We start from the raw sequence: 19,251 nt of genomic DNA on the forward strand, positions 1-19,251 counted from the left end.
TTCTTCATTTCTCTTTCTCTTTGTTGTATTTCCCTAAAAATAAAGAGGCTATGGCAAAAACATTATGGCAGATGCTGCTCTTGCAAAGATGTAGGCAGGTGTTTAAATGTATGCACTATGCATAGTCCCACTGGTTTCAACAGGACTATTCAGAGTGTATAAAGTTAAGCATGTGCATAAGTCTTTGCAGAATCATGCCCTTAATGCAGCATTCTGGTTGACAGCTGAAACTCCCAAGAGGCAGGGGTTCAAAGTTATGATTCTCACAACCACTGTAGCACCTCTTCATACACACACCTACATATGTGAAGTAACTTCACCCGAGTAGCCCCATCAAATTCAAATGGGATGGCTTAGACATATAAAGATACTCACATGTGTAAGAGCCTGCAAGACCAGGGCCTTAATCTGACCACAAAGGCCATACGTATTAAGGTGTGTTGTTTTTGTTAAGTAATACACACATTTCTGACTTTTGAGCAGTTAAATGCCCACCTATGAAGCTTCTTTTATATCTGTTTTTCAAGGATGAATTAAGATGGCTGATGCTTTTATTACATCTACCATGTTTTAAAACTGAAATTATGAAAAAAAATCAATATCAGCTTTAAGTGTAGAAACATTTTTAGAAATTCTCATAAGAATATTTCTTTTTTGTGGTTTTGTTTCACATGCACCTGACCTAGATTTGACAGAGATTTCATGATGACTGCATTTATTAGACATTTTCAATTTTTATATATCTACAGTTGCCAGGACAAAGTTGTTTAAATATACAAAACTGTGAGGAAAGTTCAATTCTGGATGTACAAAACATCTTGGAATCTGGATAACTCTCCATTGAAGATAACAGTCAAATGGACAAAGGGAATGCAGTTTTAATATTGAGAGACAGCTCAGCACAAACACTGTGTACACTACAATAAAATAGCCTTTTAACAAAATAACTTTTTTTTTTAAAAGAAAAGCACTTCACATTCATTAAATATTTTTTGTAATGTTTTATATATGTAATTATTGAATATTTTGTTTTATTCAAGTTTTTTTTAATTATCCTAGATATGTTTATTTTCACAAAGTATATGCAGTTGTGAAGTGTAATCTACATTTAACCTTTAAAGGCCTAATCCAAAACCCATTGACTTTAAGAGGCTTTGGATCAGGCACCCTAGTCAGAGAGATCTGTAAAGAACACGGTAAGGCAAAGTGATAATCTCCCATGCAACATCAGACTATGACAAACACAAGAGGCTAAAAATGGCTCATCATAATTTATTTTATGTTAAAATGTACAGCTTGGGGTTGTTGGTTTTTTGTTTTTTTTTAAGTGACTGACTAAAAAGATAACAGATAAATACAAGAGTGTCACTGGGTCCTATTTTACACATGTATCAAGCCTCTTCTGCTCGGCCCTTACAGTCACTCTGTACAGGTACAAAGGCTACAAAAAAGGAAGCAATATAAACAGACACATAACTTTTGCCTTTTTACATGCGATCTGTAAGCTTAGTTTGAACTATTCACACGCTACTGCTCTATTTTTTTCCCTTAAAAAATAACTTCAATATTTTATAAAGATAGAAAAATCTACAGATGGAATGAAAATGTAAAGTTAGAGGCATTTCCATAAAATAGCAACTTTACACCAAATTCACTATTTTTTAAAATCCTGCCAAGTATTTGGACATATGTGAAAATGTTTCAAAACATGACAAATAAACACTGAGATATGCTTCATTCGGTCAAAAAAAGTCTGCAATTATAAAACAGAAAGCTGCCTTTTTATCCCACCCCCCCCACAAAAAAAACCAGATATCGGTCACCAAAAATGGAAAAGAGTCGCAATTTTACACCAAACATTTAGCAATAAACCCCTTTGAACTAATGAAAATGTGAATAGCTTTTACAGGTTTTTTTATTTTTACAAGTTTTATAATTAACAAAAATATAGTTTTGTTTTTTTACCCTCAAATTAGGGTAACCTAATCAAGGCAAAAAACTTAAGAAATGGCTTACTGTTAAGCACAACACTTGTACAGTACTACAAAATGCACTGTCACTAACAAAGACATTAGCGGCATGCGGAAGTGTCACCTTAAGAAACAAAATGTACAATAAATGAAATGCTAAAAGGCATTTACATGTGGGGGAAAGTGGAGAGAAATCTCAGGATCCAGTACTAAGTTTTGGAGTCTATGTATCCACATTTTTAATGGGAGCAGGCACATAAAATGGCTCTGAACCGTTGGCTGCTGTGTAATTGCAGTTTGTAGAAAGAATTCTTCCTTTCCAGAGAACTTCAGTTAAAATTAAAAAACCAAAACAAAAAAAATTAAAAAAAAATCAAAACAAAACAAAAAAAACCCCAAACCCGCAACCCCATCCCCCTAAAACAAAAACAACAAAAAAGAGAGGTACAAAAAACAAAAAGAAAGAAAAAAGAAAAGAAAAGAAAAAAAAACTTGTATAAGGCTTTCTGCTGCATACAGCTTTTAACATGGTGCCAACAAATGTTTTTTCATTCACACCGATTGCTGGTTTTGAAATCGTACTCTCCTATTTGTGCAGATCAATCCAATACGCCAGTTTGGTAATCTGACTCTCCAAAGAGCCTACCTTCTCATGTAGGATCCATTAAGAGACTGTTTAGACATGCCAGTATTCATGTAGCCATGATGCCCTGGAGGAGTGTACATCATGTTACTGTGTGGTGTTGTCTGCATTGGTTGCTGTGCATATGGCTGAGTTCCCATCATTCCCATCTGCATCTGCATAGGGTACTGGGGTGTTTGATTCATATATCCGTGGTTACTATGATATCCACTGTTCATCATGGGCTGGGACATACTATATCCATTCATGGCATTAAGGGTGTTCATATTCATGTTCACTGAATTGACATTATAAGCAGGGGCTGGCATCAAATTTACACTCATATTCATACCACGTTGCATCGTTAAGGTCCGTGCGGGTCCTTGCATAGCCACAGTCTGTGAAGCACGCCCGTAGATTTGTGACTGATGGGCTGCTGCAGCTGGGGGCAGAGGGGCTGATTTGGTTCTCACAGACACATGGCCTTTGCCGGCCATCTGAGTTTGCAGTCTTTGTGTATGGGATATTCCAATATTTGATGCTGCCATGTTACGCTGCAAAAGGGGAGGAGGCAAATTCATGGGAGGTGGAGTAAGATTAGGGGGCGGGGTCATAGTAGCCTGTGCTTGGGGTCCTCCAGGAACAGTGTGTGGAGACTGAGAAAGCTGAACAAGCCCTGTGTTACTTAAGGGTGTGGACAAAGAGGCACTGTTTGCATAGGAAGTTACAGCAGCTGAATGGCTGTAAGGCAATGAATGATCCATAAGTGTGTTAGTTAACTGTTGCAGTTTGGCAAGGCTAAAAGTGGCAGATGGCTGTGGGTAATGCCCTGCTCCAAATTCACTCTGACCCATTCTTTCATATAGGCCAATGTTGGCATTGCCAGCCTCTGGGATTTCAGTTAACTGCATAGGTGGTGTAAAATTAGCAGCCATGCTGCACTGAGATAACTGTTGGTTGCTGCTTGGTGGCCTTTCAACAACACAGCCTTGAGGAGATTTTACATTACAGGTAGGAGGAGAATTGATGTTGGTTTGTTGCATCATACTGCAGCTTCCATTAATATTAGACATTTGCTGCGTCACTGCACAGCTACTCTGTGTTAGGTTACTAGATGTAAGGTTGCTATATGAGCAACTGTTTTGGGAAGAGTTGTTTCCACAGATGCTACTTCCCATTGTAGAATCGTAACTGCTTGGGTTTTCATAGTTTTCCGTTGTGCTCTCGATGCTTCCTAGATCACTAAACCCACTATCCACAACTTGTTGTGAATGATCAGAAACTGATGGGACATCCATCATTGGACTGGTCTCCATGTTCTGTAAAGATGGCACAGAGATGGCACTTTGATCTGGGCTGATTTGAGCATAACTGTTCTCTAATGGAGGAACGTTTGGACTATTAACAGAACGAACTGACTGGCTAGGATGAGAATGGACAGATGAGACTGGGCTACTGTGGTCAGATTGTTGGCAATCATCCAATGTGGTCATTTGTGGACTTTGGTCAGTATGAGTATAATTCTGCAGGCTTCTACATGCCTCTTGTGTCTCTGAACAGTCCTGAAATGCATCTTCCTGTTCACTTGTTTCCTGGGTTAGAGACTGGACTGCTTGTACTGTCTCTGAATCAATCTCCATGGTTTCAGTACTTTCTTCCTTGAAATCAGAATTTAACTCTTCACTCTCCTTTTGGTCCTGATTATTATCTGTATGATCATCATCAGATTGAGGCACAGGCCCTGAATCTTCAGTAAGCTCTTTATGGTCACCTTCACACTCAGCTGCAAGGTCAACACCACAGTCCATTAAGTCCTCTTGATTTGAATTACCAGTTTGTACATTTAAGTCTAAAAAAGACTCCTGGTTCTCTAGCACTTCTTTGAAGGCTTCTCCTGGTAACTCCTCTTTCTCCACTTCTGTTGAACCCATATGGCTATCGTCTTCATCATCTGCATCATGATCCTCATTGTGCGATGGTTCTTCCTCTTCTTCCTCCTCCTCTTCATGATCATCCAAATGCTCAGGCTCATCTTTTTGAGCGCACGTTTCCTTCTGTGGATCTTTATCTTGATTTTTTGCACTGGCAACATCTTCCTCTACATTTTTTTCTTCTTCCTCTACTTTCATTAGATCATTTTCTATGATTTCAAAGGGTTCACTGGGTTGGTTTAGAAGCTCAGGTTCCAGCTCTTTTACCTCATCTTGAGGCTGCAAATTCTTAATAGGCTCTTTAATCTCCTCCTCTGCAATAGCAGGAACTTGGCTGGGCTTGTCTTCAGATACTTGCTTCTGTTCCTCTACTATTATCTGGTAGTCAGGCTCCATAGGAGTCTCAGGTGGGGTGTATAAATTAAGTTTAAAACCAGGCTTTCTTTCTTTGTTCTGCCGCCACTTAGATGGACCACGCTTCACTCCTTTGGGCCAGCCTTGTTTACACCTCAACGGTTCAGGATTGTCTTTAGTGCTTTCTTCCAAGACAGCTACATCCTCTGTGTTGTCTTTGGGAAGCAGAGAATAGAGAAAAGAAAAAAAGGTCTTAGTTTGCATAAACAAATCCATTTCCATCAACAGACAGAACTGATTAATCCAAAATTAACTTGTACATTCTTTAAAATTTTTTTTAGATAATTAAACAAAAGTTATACTGCCAATAGATACTCTTAATATAACCACAAATGACAGTAAATAGGGGTAATATTTACTGTACACCCACTGCTTCCCACTCAGTAGAACTGCACAAGAGTTTTAAACATTATAGCATACTAGCTGAATAAATGTAGACAGACATCTTACTTGTAGCACTATAACAGTCAGCCTCATAACTATATATGTATTTAAAAAATGCCATCTGATACTTCCTGAAAGAATTTTAAGCAAAAAACATTTTTAAACTACAGAAAATGTACCCTACAAACCTTTTATTTAATATAAACTATCTCCTCACCTTGTGGTATTTATAAAATGTGGTGGACAAATAGAATACAGAGCTAGTTTGCAGAAAAAACAGAATGCTACAAAGTTTACAATTGTTTCTCTCCCCCACTAGTGAGATAAACCAACCCCAGAGTGATTTTTACACACAAGAGCTCACATACATGCACCCCCTCATACAGTAATATGTACTTTTATAAAAGATGGATATCAATTCTCATTATCTAGATATGGAATGCATGACTACACCATTTTTGTTACTGCAGAAATGATACAGCTGCTGGATACACAAAGGTGCTCTAACTCTAGGAAGTACTATGCTGAGTTTGATGCACATAAATTATTGCTCCAATGCTGAAAAAGGAAAATAATTTTTCCTCCTCACAAGAAGTGTCTTGCAATACAAACCAAAATGTGGGGGAGATTCCATGCAAAAACACATTCTAAAACAGAACTAAATAAAATTGGAAGCAGAGACGAAATTAAAAAAACAATTCAATTAATCATAAAAACAATTAGGAAGAAATGTATTTTGGTGTTGAATACTGCTGCCTTCAAAGACACAGCTTCATAAAAAGTGTTACACTCTTAAATACTACCTCCCACTGAAAGGGTTACTCCAAACTCATTGCAACAGTTGGTTAATGTGATAACTAGACTCTTAGGCCTCATCTATACACAAATACCAGTATAGTTAAAGCAGTACAACCTCACTACTGTGGATGCAATTTTATCAATATAAGTGTGCTTACACCAGTACAATTTATTTCTGTACAGGAAGGGACCTAAACTATACAGTATAAGGCACCTTTACACCGGTAAAACGGCATCCACACTAGGGGTTGTATTGGTGTAACGGGCAACACAAAAATTTAACTTCCTGACATGTCCTGAGAATTATTAGTTCTCCAGTACCAAAGAGATACCTGCAGTTTTTGAGAAAAAAAGTGTTTATATGTAGGAATCCATAATTCATTCCAAAATTGGAATTAAACTGATGTTTTCATCTGAGAGTTAAGAGGGAGAGAGATGAGGATTTTCCCAAAACTGCTCATTTTAGCTTTCCAGCTGGGCAATATCCTTGAAATCTAACTTGGTGAGCAGCTGTTAAAATGTGCATTAAATAAATTGTTGTGCACTTTTTAGGGAAGACCTGGGATCCTAGAACCAAACATCTCCCTACAAATCAACAGAAGAACCCAGGCCTTTGGCAGTTGTGCCCAGGGCCGCCCAGAGGGGGGGGGCAAGAGGGGCAATTTGCCCCAGGCCCCGAGCCCCACGGGGGCCCCCACCAGAGTTTTTCGGGGCCCCTGGAGCGGGGTCCCTCACTCGCTCCGGGGTGCCCGGCAAACTCTTGTGCGGCCGGGCGCAGGAGCTTCTGCCGCTCCCGGTCTTCGCCGGCGGGGGGTCCTTCCGCTCCGGGGCGGAAGGACCCCCCGCTGGCGAATTACTGCCGAAGACGGAGCGGGACCCGCCGCCGAAGTTCAGCCCGGTCTTCGGCGGTAATTCGGCGGCGGGGGGGCCCTTCCGTTCCGGGACCCGCCGCCGAAGTGCCCCGAAGACCCGCGGTGGGGCCCCCCTCCGCCGAATTACCGCCGAAGACCGGGCTGCGCTTCGGCGGCGGGTCCCGCTTCGGCGGTAATTCGGCAGCGGGGGGCCCCCGCCGCGGGTCTTCGGGGCACTTCGACGGCGGGTCCCGGAACGGAAGGGCCCCCCGCCGCCGAAGACCCCGGGCCCCCGGAATCCTCTGGGCGGCCCTGGTTGTGCCAGGGCTTAAACAGCCCCAGGCTATTTTGAAAGATGGAAAGGGAAGTCTCTGGATGCTCATGGTGGAAGAATGTGAGGTCTCAGAATTTATTAATGTAGCACTGCAGAACTGCCAAACTAAAGTGAAGAGGACATATAGTTCCTGGGGAACTATGCAAATTTCAGTAGTTCTCATAACTAAATGCTGAGCGGAAAAAAAAATCATCGGTATCAACTACCTCCTGCTTTTTGTAGATAAAGGTTTCACGAAACAAACTAAAGAGAAAGAAATCCTCTGGTTTTCCCTGGAAAAGTATGATGAGGTCTGTTGTAGATATACAAGATTACATTTTTGTTCTTTCCCAAATGGTAAATACATGAATATCCCAAACGAAACAAAACCTGCTAATTTTCTCCTGAACAGGAATAATGAACTGAGGTTAATATACTGAAGAAGCTGTAACAGGACAGAGAGAGAGCAGAAAAATTAAACACTAAAAATACTGAAAAAAGAGCAACATGCCTCAAGCTATTACACAAAGCAAGCAGATAAAGTGGGACTAATAGCATAAAGCACATCTCAGAGAGACGGAGCATTAGTAAAAATGCATGTTATTTTGATCGTGAAATGTAAAAATTTCAACAGCTCTGAAAAGCTGGTCACAAACCGGCTAGTTAACTACAAAAGCAAGTATTGCCTTTGAATCCCAAGTGACAAGTTAACTTTAACATAGTTTAAAAATAATGTTCAACTTACTTCTACACTGAACATCATTTTTATAACGATTGTCTTTCTCCTCTTTGTCCTCCTCTTCCTCCTGGTTCTGCCTACCAGGTTGATACTGGAATACTTTTCTGATCACAGGCTTTAAGTCATCATCTTCCCCATCTATCTCACAAGTAGGTTCCAGCTGTGGCATGGGCCGCTCTTCATCTGAGTGATCAAAGGGCTCATTCAACACCTCTGTGGTTTCAGAAATTGTCTCTGTTGTAACACTACTATTAATCCTTCTGCGTTTACGACCCCTTTTCTTTTTCAAGATGAAAGGTCTCTAAAAAAAAAAAAATTCCAAAAAATATAACAATGAACTGTTAGAGTCCAGGAGGAGTTAGCTGACTTGGTACACAGAGAACAAGTTAATTTTTGTGAAATGCGTTTATGATGGTCTGATCTATTTATCAATTTAGAAGTTAGCTTATGTTACACTTTTAAATCGAGATTTGATTTTTTACTGCTATATACTAAACTCACACAGTTAAGCAATGAGCGTGTACCATCTGAGACAGAATGCACACGGTGGTCTTTGTTCTATAAAGGTGAAAATTAAGATCTACAGTTTATGGCTGGCTTCCAGCCTTTATTCTGGTTAAATAAATAAAAATTCAGAATAGTAGTATATAAAATATTTATGCTTACAAATACCTGGTTGTATACTTAGTACCTCATAATTCCACTAAAAACATTTGCAAGACTCAAATGTATATCTTACGCTTTTAGATTTCAGGTTCCTTAAAATTATGAAGCTGCTTATAAACAAACAAGCAGAAAATGATAATCAGCACAGTGCCAAGACAAACAGTCCAAGTCTCAAACTTGGTGTAAATAATAGCAATATACTAAAGAATGTTACAGTTTAGCAGCTGTAGAAAAGAAGGGTTTGAACAGGTTCCGCTAAAATTTCAATGAGATATATTTCCACTGTTACCTATTCATTTCTCAAAGATTCACATTTACTTTAAAATTCTCTAATCCAAAATATACACAATGGGATACTCATCTGTAAATTCTTACCAAAGCTATGTAAATACATGCATTAAGCCAAGTAGCTTAACATTTATGGGTTCTTAAATTAAGTTACTAAACATTCAATGTGATTACATAATTTTCAGCAACAAAAATTCAATACTCAAGTTTAAGCAGAATTTAGAGGGTTTAGTTCTTGGAATAAGGCGGCTCTGTATAAGAAAACAGAAATGTAATATTTTGAGAAATCAATTTTTCTTTAAAAATGCATTTGCTTTAACATATCTTGCAAAAAACCTTCTTATCCTGCTAATCTTGTAACAGGAGAAAACACATAATTGATTTGACTCCATCCCAAAAGGACAAAAAAACCCAAGTGAGGGTATGGAAGAACCAATTAAAATGTTTAATCAGTACCAACCCTAAACAGCAGAGGGCAGTCATTAGTTTAAAAATAAATTCTAATTCTGATGTTTAGTGCCATCCATTTTTTCATAACAATAAAAAAAAAGTCAAAAGGAAAACCAAACTTCCGAGGAAACAGCTATGAACTAGAAAGCGCTCAGTGTGCAAACATAATTTAGATTAAAAAAATTGAACAGTCTAATGAAAGCTCATAAACAGAAAAAAAAACCCTGCCTTTTTTTACATCTTTCTGACAAACATGGTTTGATTGTAATGGACACTGAACAACTTTAACTGAAAGTGCTAAAAGTAACATACCTTTCTTTTTATGGCCAGTGATTGTGGTTTGGTCAGCCGTGGAGGTGAACTTTGATGATTCCCATCCCCCTCATCATCCTCACTGCTTTCTTTAGATTGCTCTGTGGATTGCCCTCGCTCTCCAACCACTGCCACACACTCTGGAGATCGCAAGTATTTATTTTTAGATTGTACTTTTGCAGGTGATTGCCTACTATTAGTTCTTGTGGAGAATATTTCTTGCTCTTCCTTTTCCCAGCAGCTAGCCTGTTCCATCAAACGCTCAGCCTGAAGAGTTGGGGTTAAAATAATGGGTCACTGAAACAGTATTAGCCATATCAAGTTCAGCTAAAGAGTTACAATAAGTCAACCCTGATTAGCACTGCTGCCTAACCAAGCAACAACATTTCAGCTGAATCATCTAGTAGCTACTTTACAACAGTTAGGATAACAAACCAAAGAAGATTGCATTTCATGGGATATTTAGCACTATTAATGATGCAGCGAATTGATTTAAGTCCTATAGCACTACATTACACGCCCGCTGACATGGATCACTTTGAGTAAGTTCATAAACACAAAGAATCAATTGACACTGCAGCCTTTGAGCTCTGCACCAAATCTGATCTGATTCCATGCTCCTAGACTACTTCAGGAGCAGTAAATACAACTTCATAACAAGTGAAACAGAGTTTAAGTTTGCATATTCATTTTCCAAAATTTACTGTACCATCTCCAAAACCCCTGAGTTATAACTGATTAGTGCTGAAGTGTTTCACACAAGCAGTTTTCCCCATAACTAAGATCTGACAATGTTAAACAATGCTATATTTAAGACAGCCTATTACTTAATGATAAAGACTGGAGAAGAAATCTGAAGGAAAAGAATTCAGACTGACAATGTCTGCTGTTACCTCTTTTTCAGCTTCCCTCTCTTCTTCAGAAACCGCAGCATTAGAAACAAGCAGTGGAGTCCATCTCAAACTTTCAGGGTCTACTTCATTGACGCGTGGATTAGCTTTCAGTTTCTCCATGTGGCTTGAGATCAGTTTTTCCCTTCTAATTATTACAAATCTAGAATTCAAAAAGGATTTTTGATGTTAGAAAAACATCAAGATAAAGCAAAATAATCTCATATCTTAAATCTCACATAACTGCTTTGGAAAAGAGATGTTTGGGTAAAAATAGAGTGGGAGATGGAGACCACTAGATACACATTAATATATCTTAAATGCATGCAGGAGAAGTATCGCTCATGCTGGTGTTTTTCATCAGAACAAAAATGAGTATAACAATTTAGAAGATAAAAGATGGATATTAACAGAATTAAATAGGGAAAAGGAGAGAAAAGAGAATGCTCCTGCAGGAGTAGATGTTTACAGATATGTGGAAGAGGTCTGAGCACGGGCCCCAGGGCCACCTTGCCCATCCCTGCCATAACTCTCTCCAGTTGTGATACAGAGCATATTAGGACAAAACAGAATATACATGGGACCATGGTGCTTAAAACTGGGAAAGTTAGTGACTAGAGTATCAGTCCTGTAAACAGGATCTGATTGGGCAGGAAAGCAAATTACAAATACAGGTATTCAAATAAAAGAAACAAAGAAGAAAAAATACATAAGAATCGCCCTACTAGGTCAGACCAATGATCCATCTAGCCCAGTACCCTGGCTTCCAACAGTGGCCAATGCCAGATGCTTCAGAGTGAATGAACAGGGCAGGGCAATTTTGAGTGATCCATCTTCTATCCTCTAGTCCCAGAGTCTGGCACTTGGCGGTTTAGGGACACCACGAGTATGGGGTTGCGTCCCTGACCATCCTGGTTAACAGCCATAGATTAGATCATGGAGGATAGAGCCTTTTCTGAACTCAGTTTTACTTTTGGCCTTCACCACAACCTATGGCAATGAGTTCCATAGGCTGACTGTGCCTTGTGTGGAAGAAGTACTTCCTGATGTTTGTTTTAAACCTGCTGCCTCTTAATTTCACTGGGTGACCCCTAGGTTCTTGTATTATGTGCAGGAGTAAATAACACTTCCATGTTCGCTTTCCCCATACCATCCATGATTTTATAGAACTCTGTCATATTCCTTATATCCTCTCTTTTTAAAGAGCAAAGCAATCCTTTGGTTTTCCTTGGGAACCACTTCTATCACAATACCTGTAAGAAACTTAATGAACTGAAGGGCAGATAGGTATAGTTGGCATCTTGTATTTTTTCATATCTATCTAGTTATATATAGTTATTTGGGAAAGGGGGAAAAGTTGCCTGGGTAGATGTATATGAAAACCGTGTGTATGTGACTTAATTCCTTTCTCTCATCCTTTGTGGGTTGATTTTTAAAATTTGGATGCTGTTTGGGGCAGGGACTGTGGGCCAAATTCTCTGCTGATATAAACTTGCACAGGTCCAGTGAAGGCAACAGAGCTGCATCACAAATATACCAGCAGAGAATTTGGCTTCATGCTTTCATATTTGTTTGTACCAGGTGCAATGGGACTCCGATTGTGACTGTCACCCATGGATGCTGCTTTCATTGTGCAGGGGATTCTGGAAGGACGGCATAGTGCTGTGCAGACAACAAAACTATGGCTTCAACATCAAAAGTCTGGAACCTGACACAGAAAACACAACACTCTGATTCTGCAAACACATACACAAGTGAGTAACTTAATGCACCTGAGTACATAACTATTCACATGCTTGAAGTTACTCATGTGCTGAAGTGTTTGTAGGATCAGGCATTGGTGCGATTATTTCTGTTTATCAAGAAGCATCTATTTATAAACTAGAGGCATATACCATTATTTTTAGCACCACATCAAAAACCAAACCTGGAAAAATATACACTTAAGAATCCTCCCAACTCATCACCATATACATGGAGACTCTCCCTCCTTAACCTACTCATTCCACCCAAACAAGGAATTTTATCTCATGGTTTGTTCTCATGTAAGTTATATTTTAATTTGCTGCATGACTGTTGGAGATTGTGTGGCCTAAAATACAAAGCAATATTTCTCAAGACAAGATATACACCATGAGAATATTTGGGGACTGTCGTGGTTCCCTTCCCAAGCACAAGCAAACTAACTTCCTTTAACAAACTTACATGCTGTGTCTGACATTGCAAAGTAGAACATTATAATCCTAAATTATGCCCTACCAAGCCTGGCAAAATCAAGAGCAGAGATGAAGAATATCTAAAATGAAGGATATTACCATTGGCTTTCCTCCTATGAAGGAGAACACGTGCTTAATTCCTATGTAGTGCTGCTAACTTTTGTGATTTTAGTGCAAGTCTTGTAATTTTAGGGTCATTTTTAAAGCTCCAGCTCCTGGAATTATGAGAATCAAATGTCTAGCCATCATAGTTGCAGAGAATAGCTTGTAAAGTGATGCACTCTAACAGCTCAGAAACCAGGAAGGCAAAGAAAAAGAACCTCAAAATTATTTATTTTTTTAAAAAAAGCAACCTTATTTTTAAGCCAATTTCATATTTTGGTGATGGACTCATGATTGTATTTTTAATGCCTGAGGTTGGTAATACTGCCTACAGCAAAATGTACATGTGTTATTGAGTCCATACTGCCTACAGCAAAATGTACATGTGTTATTGAGTCCACAGTTACTGCCTTCTTCCTTATAGTATATGGAGATATACCTACCTCATAGAACTGGAAGGGACCCTGAAAGGTCATTGAGTCCAGCCTCCTGCCTTCACTAGCAGGACTAAGTACTGATTTTTTGCATCAGATACCTAAGTGGCCCCCTCAAGAACTGAACTCACAACCCTGGGTTTAGCAGGCCAATGCTCAAACCACTGAGCTATCCCTCCCCCTTGCCAACAGGAGGCATTATACAGTCACACACTGTCATTTCACCAACTAATTTTGCAGACTCAGTTTCTGAAGCTGAAACTTTCAAAAGTGTTTAAGGGCTTACTTATGCTGCAAGGACTATACCAGCATGGCTCTAGTGTCACAGCTATGCTGGCACAACCCCATAGTGTAGATACAGCCTACATCAATGGAAAGATTTTTTCTATCTGTATAGGAACACCACTTCTCCAAACGACTGTAGCTAAGTTGACAGAAGCATTCTTTCATTGCCCTAGCTGCGTCTACACTGGAGGGGTCAATTCAGCATAGTTATGTCACTCAAGGCTGTGGATTTTTTTATATCCCTGAGTGATACAGTTAAATTGATCTAAAATGGAGACCAGGCTCATGAGACATAGAAGCACAGGTTTCACTGAAAATTAATAAGACCTGTGCTTAAATCAGTTAGGCCTTTTGATAATTCCACCCTAAATGCTAAATTTAAATTTTTTCAATCAAGTATATTAATAAAAAGAGACGTAAAAAAGGACCCTGTCAACTTTAAAAATCTACTAATGTTACAAGCTCTACTAAAGATTTCTATAAATGAAAGCAAATAAAGAAAAATATTCTACTGTTTTGCTTTCTCTGTGCATCTGCCTGAACTTGTGTATAGTCAGTTAGCTTCCCTTGTTTGTGTGTCTTTCACACAGTAATAAGAGGAGAAAACCGTTTTTTGTTTTTTTTTGGTAGGCAGGGAGGGAGGGACTAGGCAAACATGATTGTAAAACAATGAAAATTATTGAGGGGACTCTGGCGTGGGTATGCTATCTGAAACTACCTTTCGTTTCAAACGAGGTGTTGGCTAGATTTTCAAGTTGGCAGTCCCTTCTAAGACAGTGACTATCACCATTAAGCCTTCATAAAAGTCTATGCAAAGTACACTAGTTTTTTTCCTATGGTAAAAGGTGCACTTTCAATGAGTATTGCTACAATGAATATTTTTGTCTTCATAAGTACTCTCCAAATAGCATATGCTTTACTGACCTGTCTTCCCTCCTGTCTATCATGCTGTGCTGCTGCAGGGTTGTGGCAATATCATGTGGACACATTCCAGTGGCTCGGCTCATTCCTTTGATGCTGATATGTTTTTCATGGTGGCAATAAAGGTATTCTAATATGACACTTTTCCAGTAGGCCAAGTATGAGAGACGACCCAGATCAGACAGCGGCTTTTCAGGGGACCCTGCTTGTCCCTCTCTTCTAGAAAGTAAATAACCTAACAGAGGGAAGAGAAAGAACATTTTATTGAACCAACTCACCTTGAGAATTTAGGATATGTCCTATTAGAGAGACAATACATAACAGACATGTCAATGCGACCACATGCTACGAAAACAAGAGAAAGATTCAGCTGAAAAAAAGGCAGAAAAGGCTGTCTTTCCCTGTTCCAGTAGCATCTAAGAATGTTTTGTGGGCCTTATTTTTCTGAATTCCTTACAGCAAATGTCAGATTCATTTGTGTGGTATCAGCATTTCAAACCTGCATCCGAAATGTTTTAATCATGGAAAAAAATAATTTTTCAGGACAATAACTTGAACATACACACTGTCATTTAGACGGTTTCTTGCCAATACTGGAAATCAGGAGATAATATCAAAGTTCTTACATGGCACCATCACAGGGAGTAACAGTCAATTCACTTTTCCTATTGGCAGCTGTGTATTATCAGAGTCACCTTGACTAAAATGCAATAAACAATGTACGATATAACTTGTGGGTTAACCTGAACTTGTGAGAAATATTTTTTAAAATGCCATCTCCTTTAAGTCAGCTGTAAGAACACTCAGCTAGCTCCAGTTTTAGGTCTTCCACAGTAATTACCCATTTTGCAGTATAATACAATAATCCTGTTAAAAAATGTCTTCCTCGATATATACCATGTAGGTCTCAATGGGATAATCTAGGCTAGTCCTTTAGCCCGCCTCAACTTCAAGAAGCTTTAAATTATAAAACAGAGCAAACTTGCTTACAGATAGTGAAAAAGAATCTGGAAGCTGTTATTGTAATTAAAATCTATTTAATTAGAAGAAATGGTATAAACTAATGATGTCTACCTTTCCCTGATTAAATACTCCTTTAGCTTCACCTTTATGAACACTATTCAAATGCAGACCTTAAACAGCAGGTGCTCATATTTATGAAATTACATTGCTCAAAAGGTGTCAAACTAGAGCCCACCAGCACCGCTAGTTTTCTCTCTTACAAATAACTTTCTAAAATGGCTTGATGCATTATACTTAAAAAATGAGTCAATTTCATGTCTTTAAATCTCAAAGCTCACTGCAAATACACCTTTACTATAACCAACTTTGCGTATCTCAAGACAAAATCAGCATATTCCCCATTACTCCCCCATTTTAATCAATGTTTTTCGCTATAAATTAAAGCCAGGTGGTTAACATTTAGGTTAGTGAAACACAGTTGTTCTTATAGACTTATTTCCTCGCTTTTCTGCATACTTTATGCTCTCCAAATCAATATTTTATAGCGTGAAACAATGGTCTTTATTTTTCTTCTGTTGTGGGCCCCATCAGGGCTGACAATTGGAAAGTGTATCTACTCTGATCACTCTCTCTTCTCTGGACCACAAAATGTCCATAATACAGAAAGGCAGACATGTCATTACACACAAGATGATTAGTAACATCGTGGGTGCAGTTAAATATTATTCAGATATCTATTAGTCTTTTAATAAAAGGATTTATGAATAATAAAGCCCACTAGTTCATTAGGAGGAAAGTTGCCCCACAGGAAATGTAAAGTCTGCTTAAACCTATGGAAACCATGAAGACACTTGGGCCAGTACAACCTTTTCTATTTGCCGCACAACTGCCATCTTATATAGTGCTACCTAAGCTTACTGCAGTGAGGTAGCCTATAACAATATACCCTTGTATACAGTAGTGCCTTACAACCTCTGTTGACTAAAATACATTTTCTAACAAGCTAAGTCATTGTGCATACAGAAGACACCGGTCTTCATGTTCTAAGACTGATTGTATTTGTTCAGTGTGTACTGGGTAGGCTGAAGGCCAAGAATAAGCATCTTGCTTCAGACTTTGTTATACTACAGCCCTCTTTACACCCGTACATTGTGTACAATTTTGGGGAAAGTTTTAGTTTTAACTGATAAGAATTCTAAACCAGCTTACTTATGCTGTAAAGTAAGATGAACTTTGTATTTAAATGTATACTAGATGTCACTGCTAATCAGACAGAATGTGAACTTGCAGTTCAAGAAATGGTGGGATGGTTTTAGATGCAGACAGAAGGAGCATCTGGGTTTGTACAAGGATATGAAGTGTCCCATAATGCAGAGATTGAAGCTGGTTAAATTAAGTTATTTGAAATCATCAGCTAATGCCATAACTTGCAAAGACACTCAGACACAACCTTTTATGTTGTTTTGCTTTTTCTAACATCATGCCATGTATTATAGTGTTACTGCTCAGTGTATACTCTCCCAAAGTATCTTTGCATATCATTATGGTTGTATAGCCTAGTGAATAGAGCACTAGACTGCGATTCAGGAGAATCTGTTTCCATTCCCAGTTCTGCCAGTGGCTTGCTGGGTGACCTTGGGTAAGTTATATACGGAGATACACCTATCTCATAGAGCTGGAAGGAACCTTGAAAGGTCATCAAGTCTAGTCCCCTGCCTTCACTAGCAGGACCAAGTACTGTCTCTAGTGGGTTTTCCCCCGATCCCTATATGGCCCCCCTGAAGGATTGAACTCACAACCCTGAGTTTAGCTGGCTAATGCTCAAACCACTGATTAACCTCTATGTCTCCACTTCCCCCCATCTGTAAAATAGGGATGATTATCTCCTTTATAAAGCACTCTGAGAACTACTGATGCAAAGCACTACATAAGAGCGAGGTATTACTCACTATTAGATCACTGTAAATAACTTTACAATTTCACCAATTTATACTCTGGAGCACAGGCTCCTTCTGTTTGCTACATACTGTGAAAGACCCAGGCCAGTTGGGTACAACAAAGTAGTAGAAGGCAGATATAATGGCCACTGGGTTAGCAGTTTTTTGTTCCCTGACTGGCCAGAGCAGGAGCTGCTCCAGGCTAATGAGAACACACGACTCCAATTAACCTGCTAAGAGTCAGGTGAGTCCATTAAGGTAATGTGAACACCTGACTCTAATTAAGGCCCTTTTAATACTAGAAAAGGGCTCACTCCAGTCAGGCTGGGGAGAACCAGGGAGACAGAGGAGAGGAAGTGCGGCTGAAGGGCTGGTTAATGAAGACACCCTCAAGCCATCGGTAAGGGAGCCCTAAGGGAAGGGTGAAGAAGGGAGAAGCGGGAGAGCTGTGGGGAAGTGGCCCAGGGAAATGTAGCAACTCTGGCACTGAAAGGTCGGCTGCCAACAGCTGCTACTATTAGGGTCTCTGGGCCGGAACCTGGAGTAAAGGGTGGGCCCGGGTTCCCCCCCAACCTGCCACTACAGAAACACCTCCTGGGAAGGGAAGACAGGCCCCTGTCAGGACAGGAGACTAAACTGTTCTGAAATAAGCCCTAGGGACAACAGAGACTGTGGGAGTTCTCTAACCAACCTCCTTGCTGGCTTATGACGAAAAGGGCTGAGTAGACTGTAACACTGGCCCTAGAGAGAGAAGGGCTACGTGGAAGGTCGCAGTGAGCCACTGAGGCTAGCATAAACCGCCTAGAAGCGCAGGACCCACGGGGACAAGGTTGGAGCTCTGCCACAACTGGTATGAGAGGTGGGATCGTGATTGTTCACAGCGTGGCAGAACAGAGTTTTTTTAATTAAAAAAACAAAAACAAAAAAAAAGTGCGCTGGGGTTTTTGGTTCTGGGTTTTTGTTTGTACCACAATGGAGGAGGTGGTGAGAGTGCTGGTGCAAGCCACAGCAACCCAGCAGGAGGCAACCCGGGCTTAGGCAATGGCGCAACAGGAGTCCATGAGGTTACAGCAGGAAACCAACCAATTATTAATGAGCCCAGGTGACCCAAGATTGAGCTCTCCTGCGCAAGGTTGTGGACCAGCTGAAAAGCCTCACCACCCAGGCCTGGGAGTGCGATGGGACATGAACCCTGAGGACCACTGATTTTCTGCCAAAGATGATGGCAGAGGATGATGTAGAGGCATATCTCCTCTCATTTGAAAGGACTGCTCACCGTGAGGCATGGCCCCAGGAGCAGTGGGCCAGCATTCTCACCCTCTTTTTGTGTGGAGAGGCCCAGAAGGCCTACTTTGATCTGCCCACCAAGGATGCTGCTGACTATTCCCGGCTGAGGGCAGAGATCCTAGCACGATCAGGGGTGATGGCAGCGGTACGGGTCCAGAGGTTCCAGGAGTGGAAATACAGGGAGAACAAACCTCTGAGGTCCCAACTATTCGACCTCATACAGCTCGCTTGGAAGTGGTTACGGCCCGAGGCATGCAGCCCAGAGGAGATTTTAGAGACCTTGGTCATGGACCATTACATGCGGGGACTGCCGCCAGATCTCTGCAAATGGGTATGCCAGAACGATCCGTCCACCTACGACAAAATGATCACATTGGTGGAAAGACGGATGACAGCCAGGGAATTAACCCAACTACCCAAGGAAGGCCCCTCACGAATCAAACACTCGACTCCGACAGTGGAGGGTCAGGCAGCCAAA

The 19,251-nt window shown here is 40.1% G+C and overlaps 1 protein-coding gene across 18 annotated transcripts in view; it reads right to left on the reverse strand.

Moving 5' to 3' along the window:
* Nucleotides 1-1,068: 1,068 nt before the first annotated feature.
* The window catches only part of KAT6B (lysine acetyltransferase 6B), a 226,076-nt gene continuing 207,893 nt past the window's right edge, over nt 1,069-19,251 (reverse strand). For 8 of the 18 annotated variants that reach the window (XM_039480888.1, XM_039480885.1, XM_039480884.1 and 5 more), the window contains 5 exons: nt 14,590-14,821; nt 10,632-10,791; nt 9,739-10,005; nt 8,029-8,323; nt 1,075-5,092 (listed from right to left, as the gene is read on the reverse strand). In XM_039480888.1, coding sequence (XP_039336822.1) covers nt 2,613-5,092; nt 8,029-8,323; nt 9,739-10,005; nt 10,632-10,791; nt 14,590-14,821 — 3,434 coding nt within the window. In that variant the 3' untranslated portion in view covers nt 1,075-2,612. Of the gene's footprint in view, nt 5,093-8,028; nt 8,324-9,738; nt 10,006-10,631; nt 10,792-14,589; nt 14,822-19,251 lie in introns of all 18 variants that reach the window. The other 10 variants (XM_039480895.1, XM_039480892.1, XM_039480898.1 and 7 more) reach the window with 4 other exon arrangements.

This window comes from Mauremys reevesii, linkage group 7 (genome assembly GCF_016161935.1).
Source record: "Mauremys reevesii isolate NIE-2019 linkage group 7, ASM1616193v1, whole genome shotgun sequence".
Classification (NCBI taxonomy): domain Eukaryota; kingdom Metazoa; phylum Chordata; order Testudines; family Geoemydidae; genus Mauremys; species Mauremys reevesii.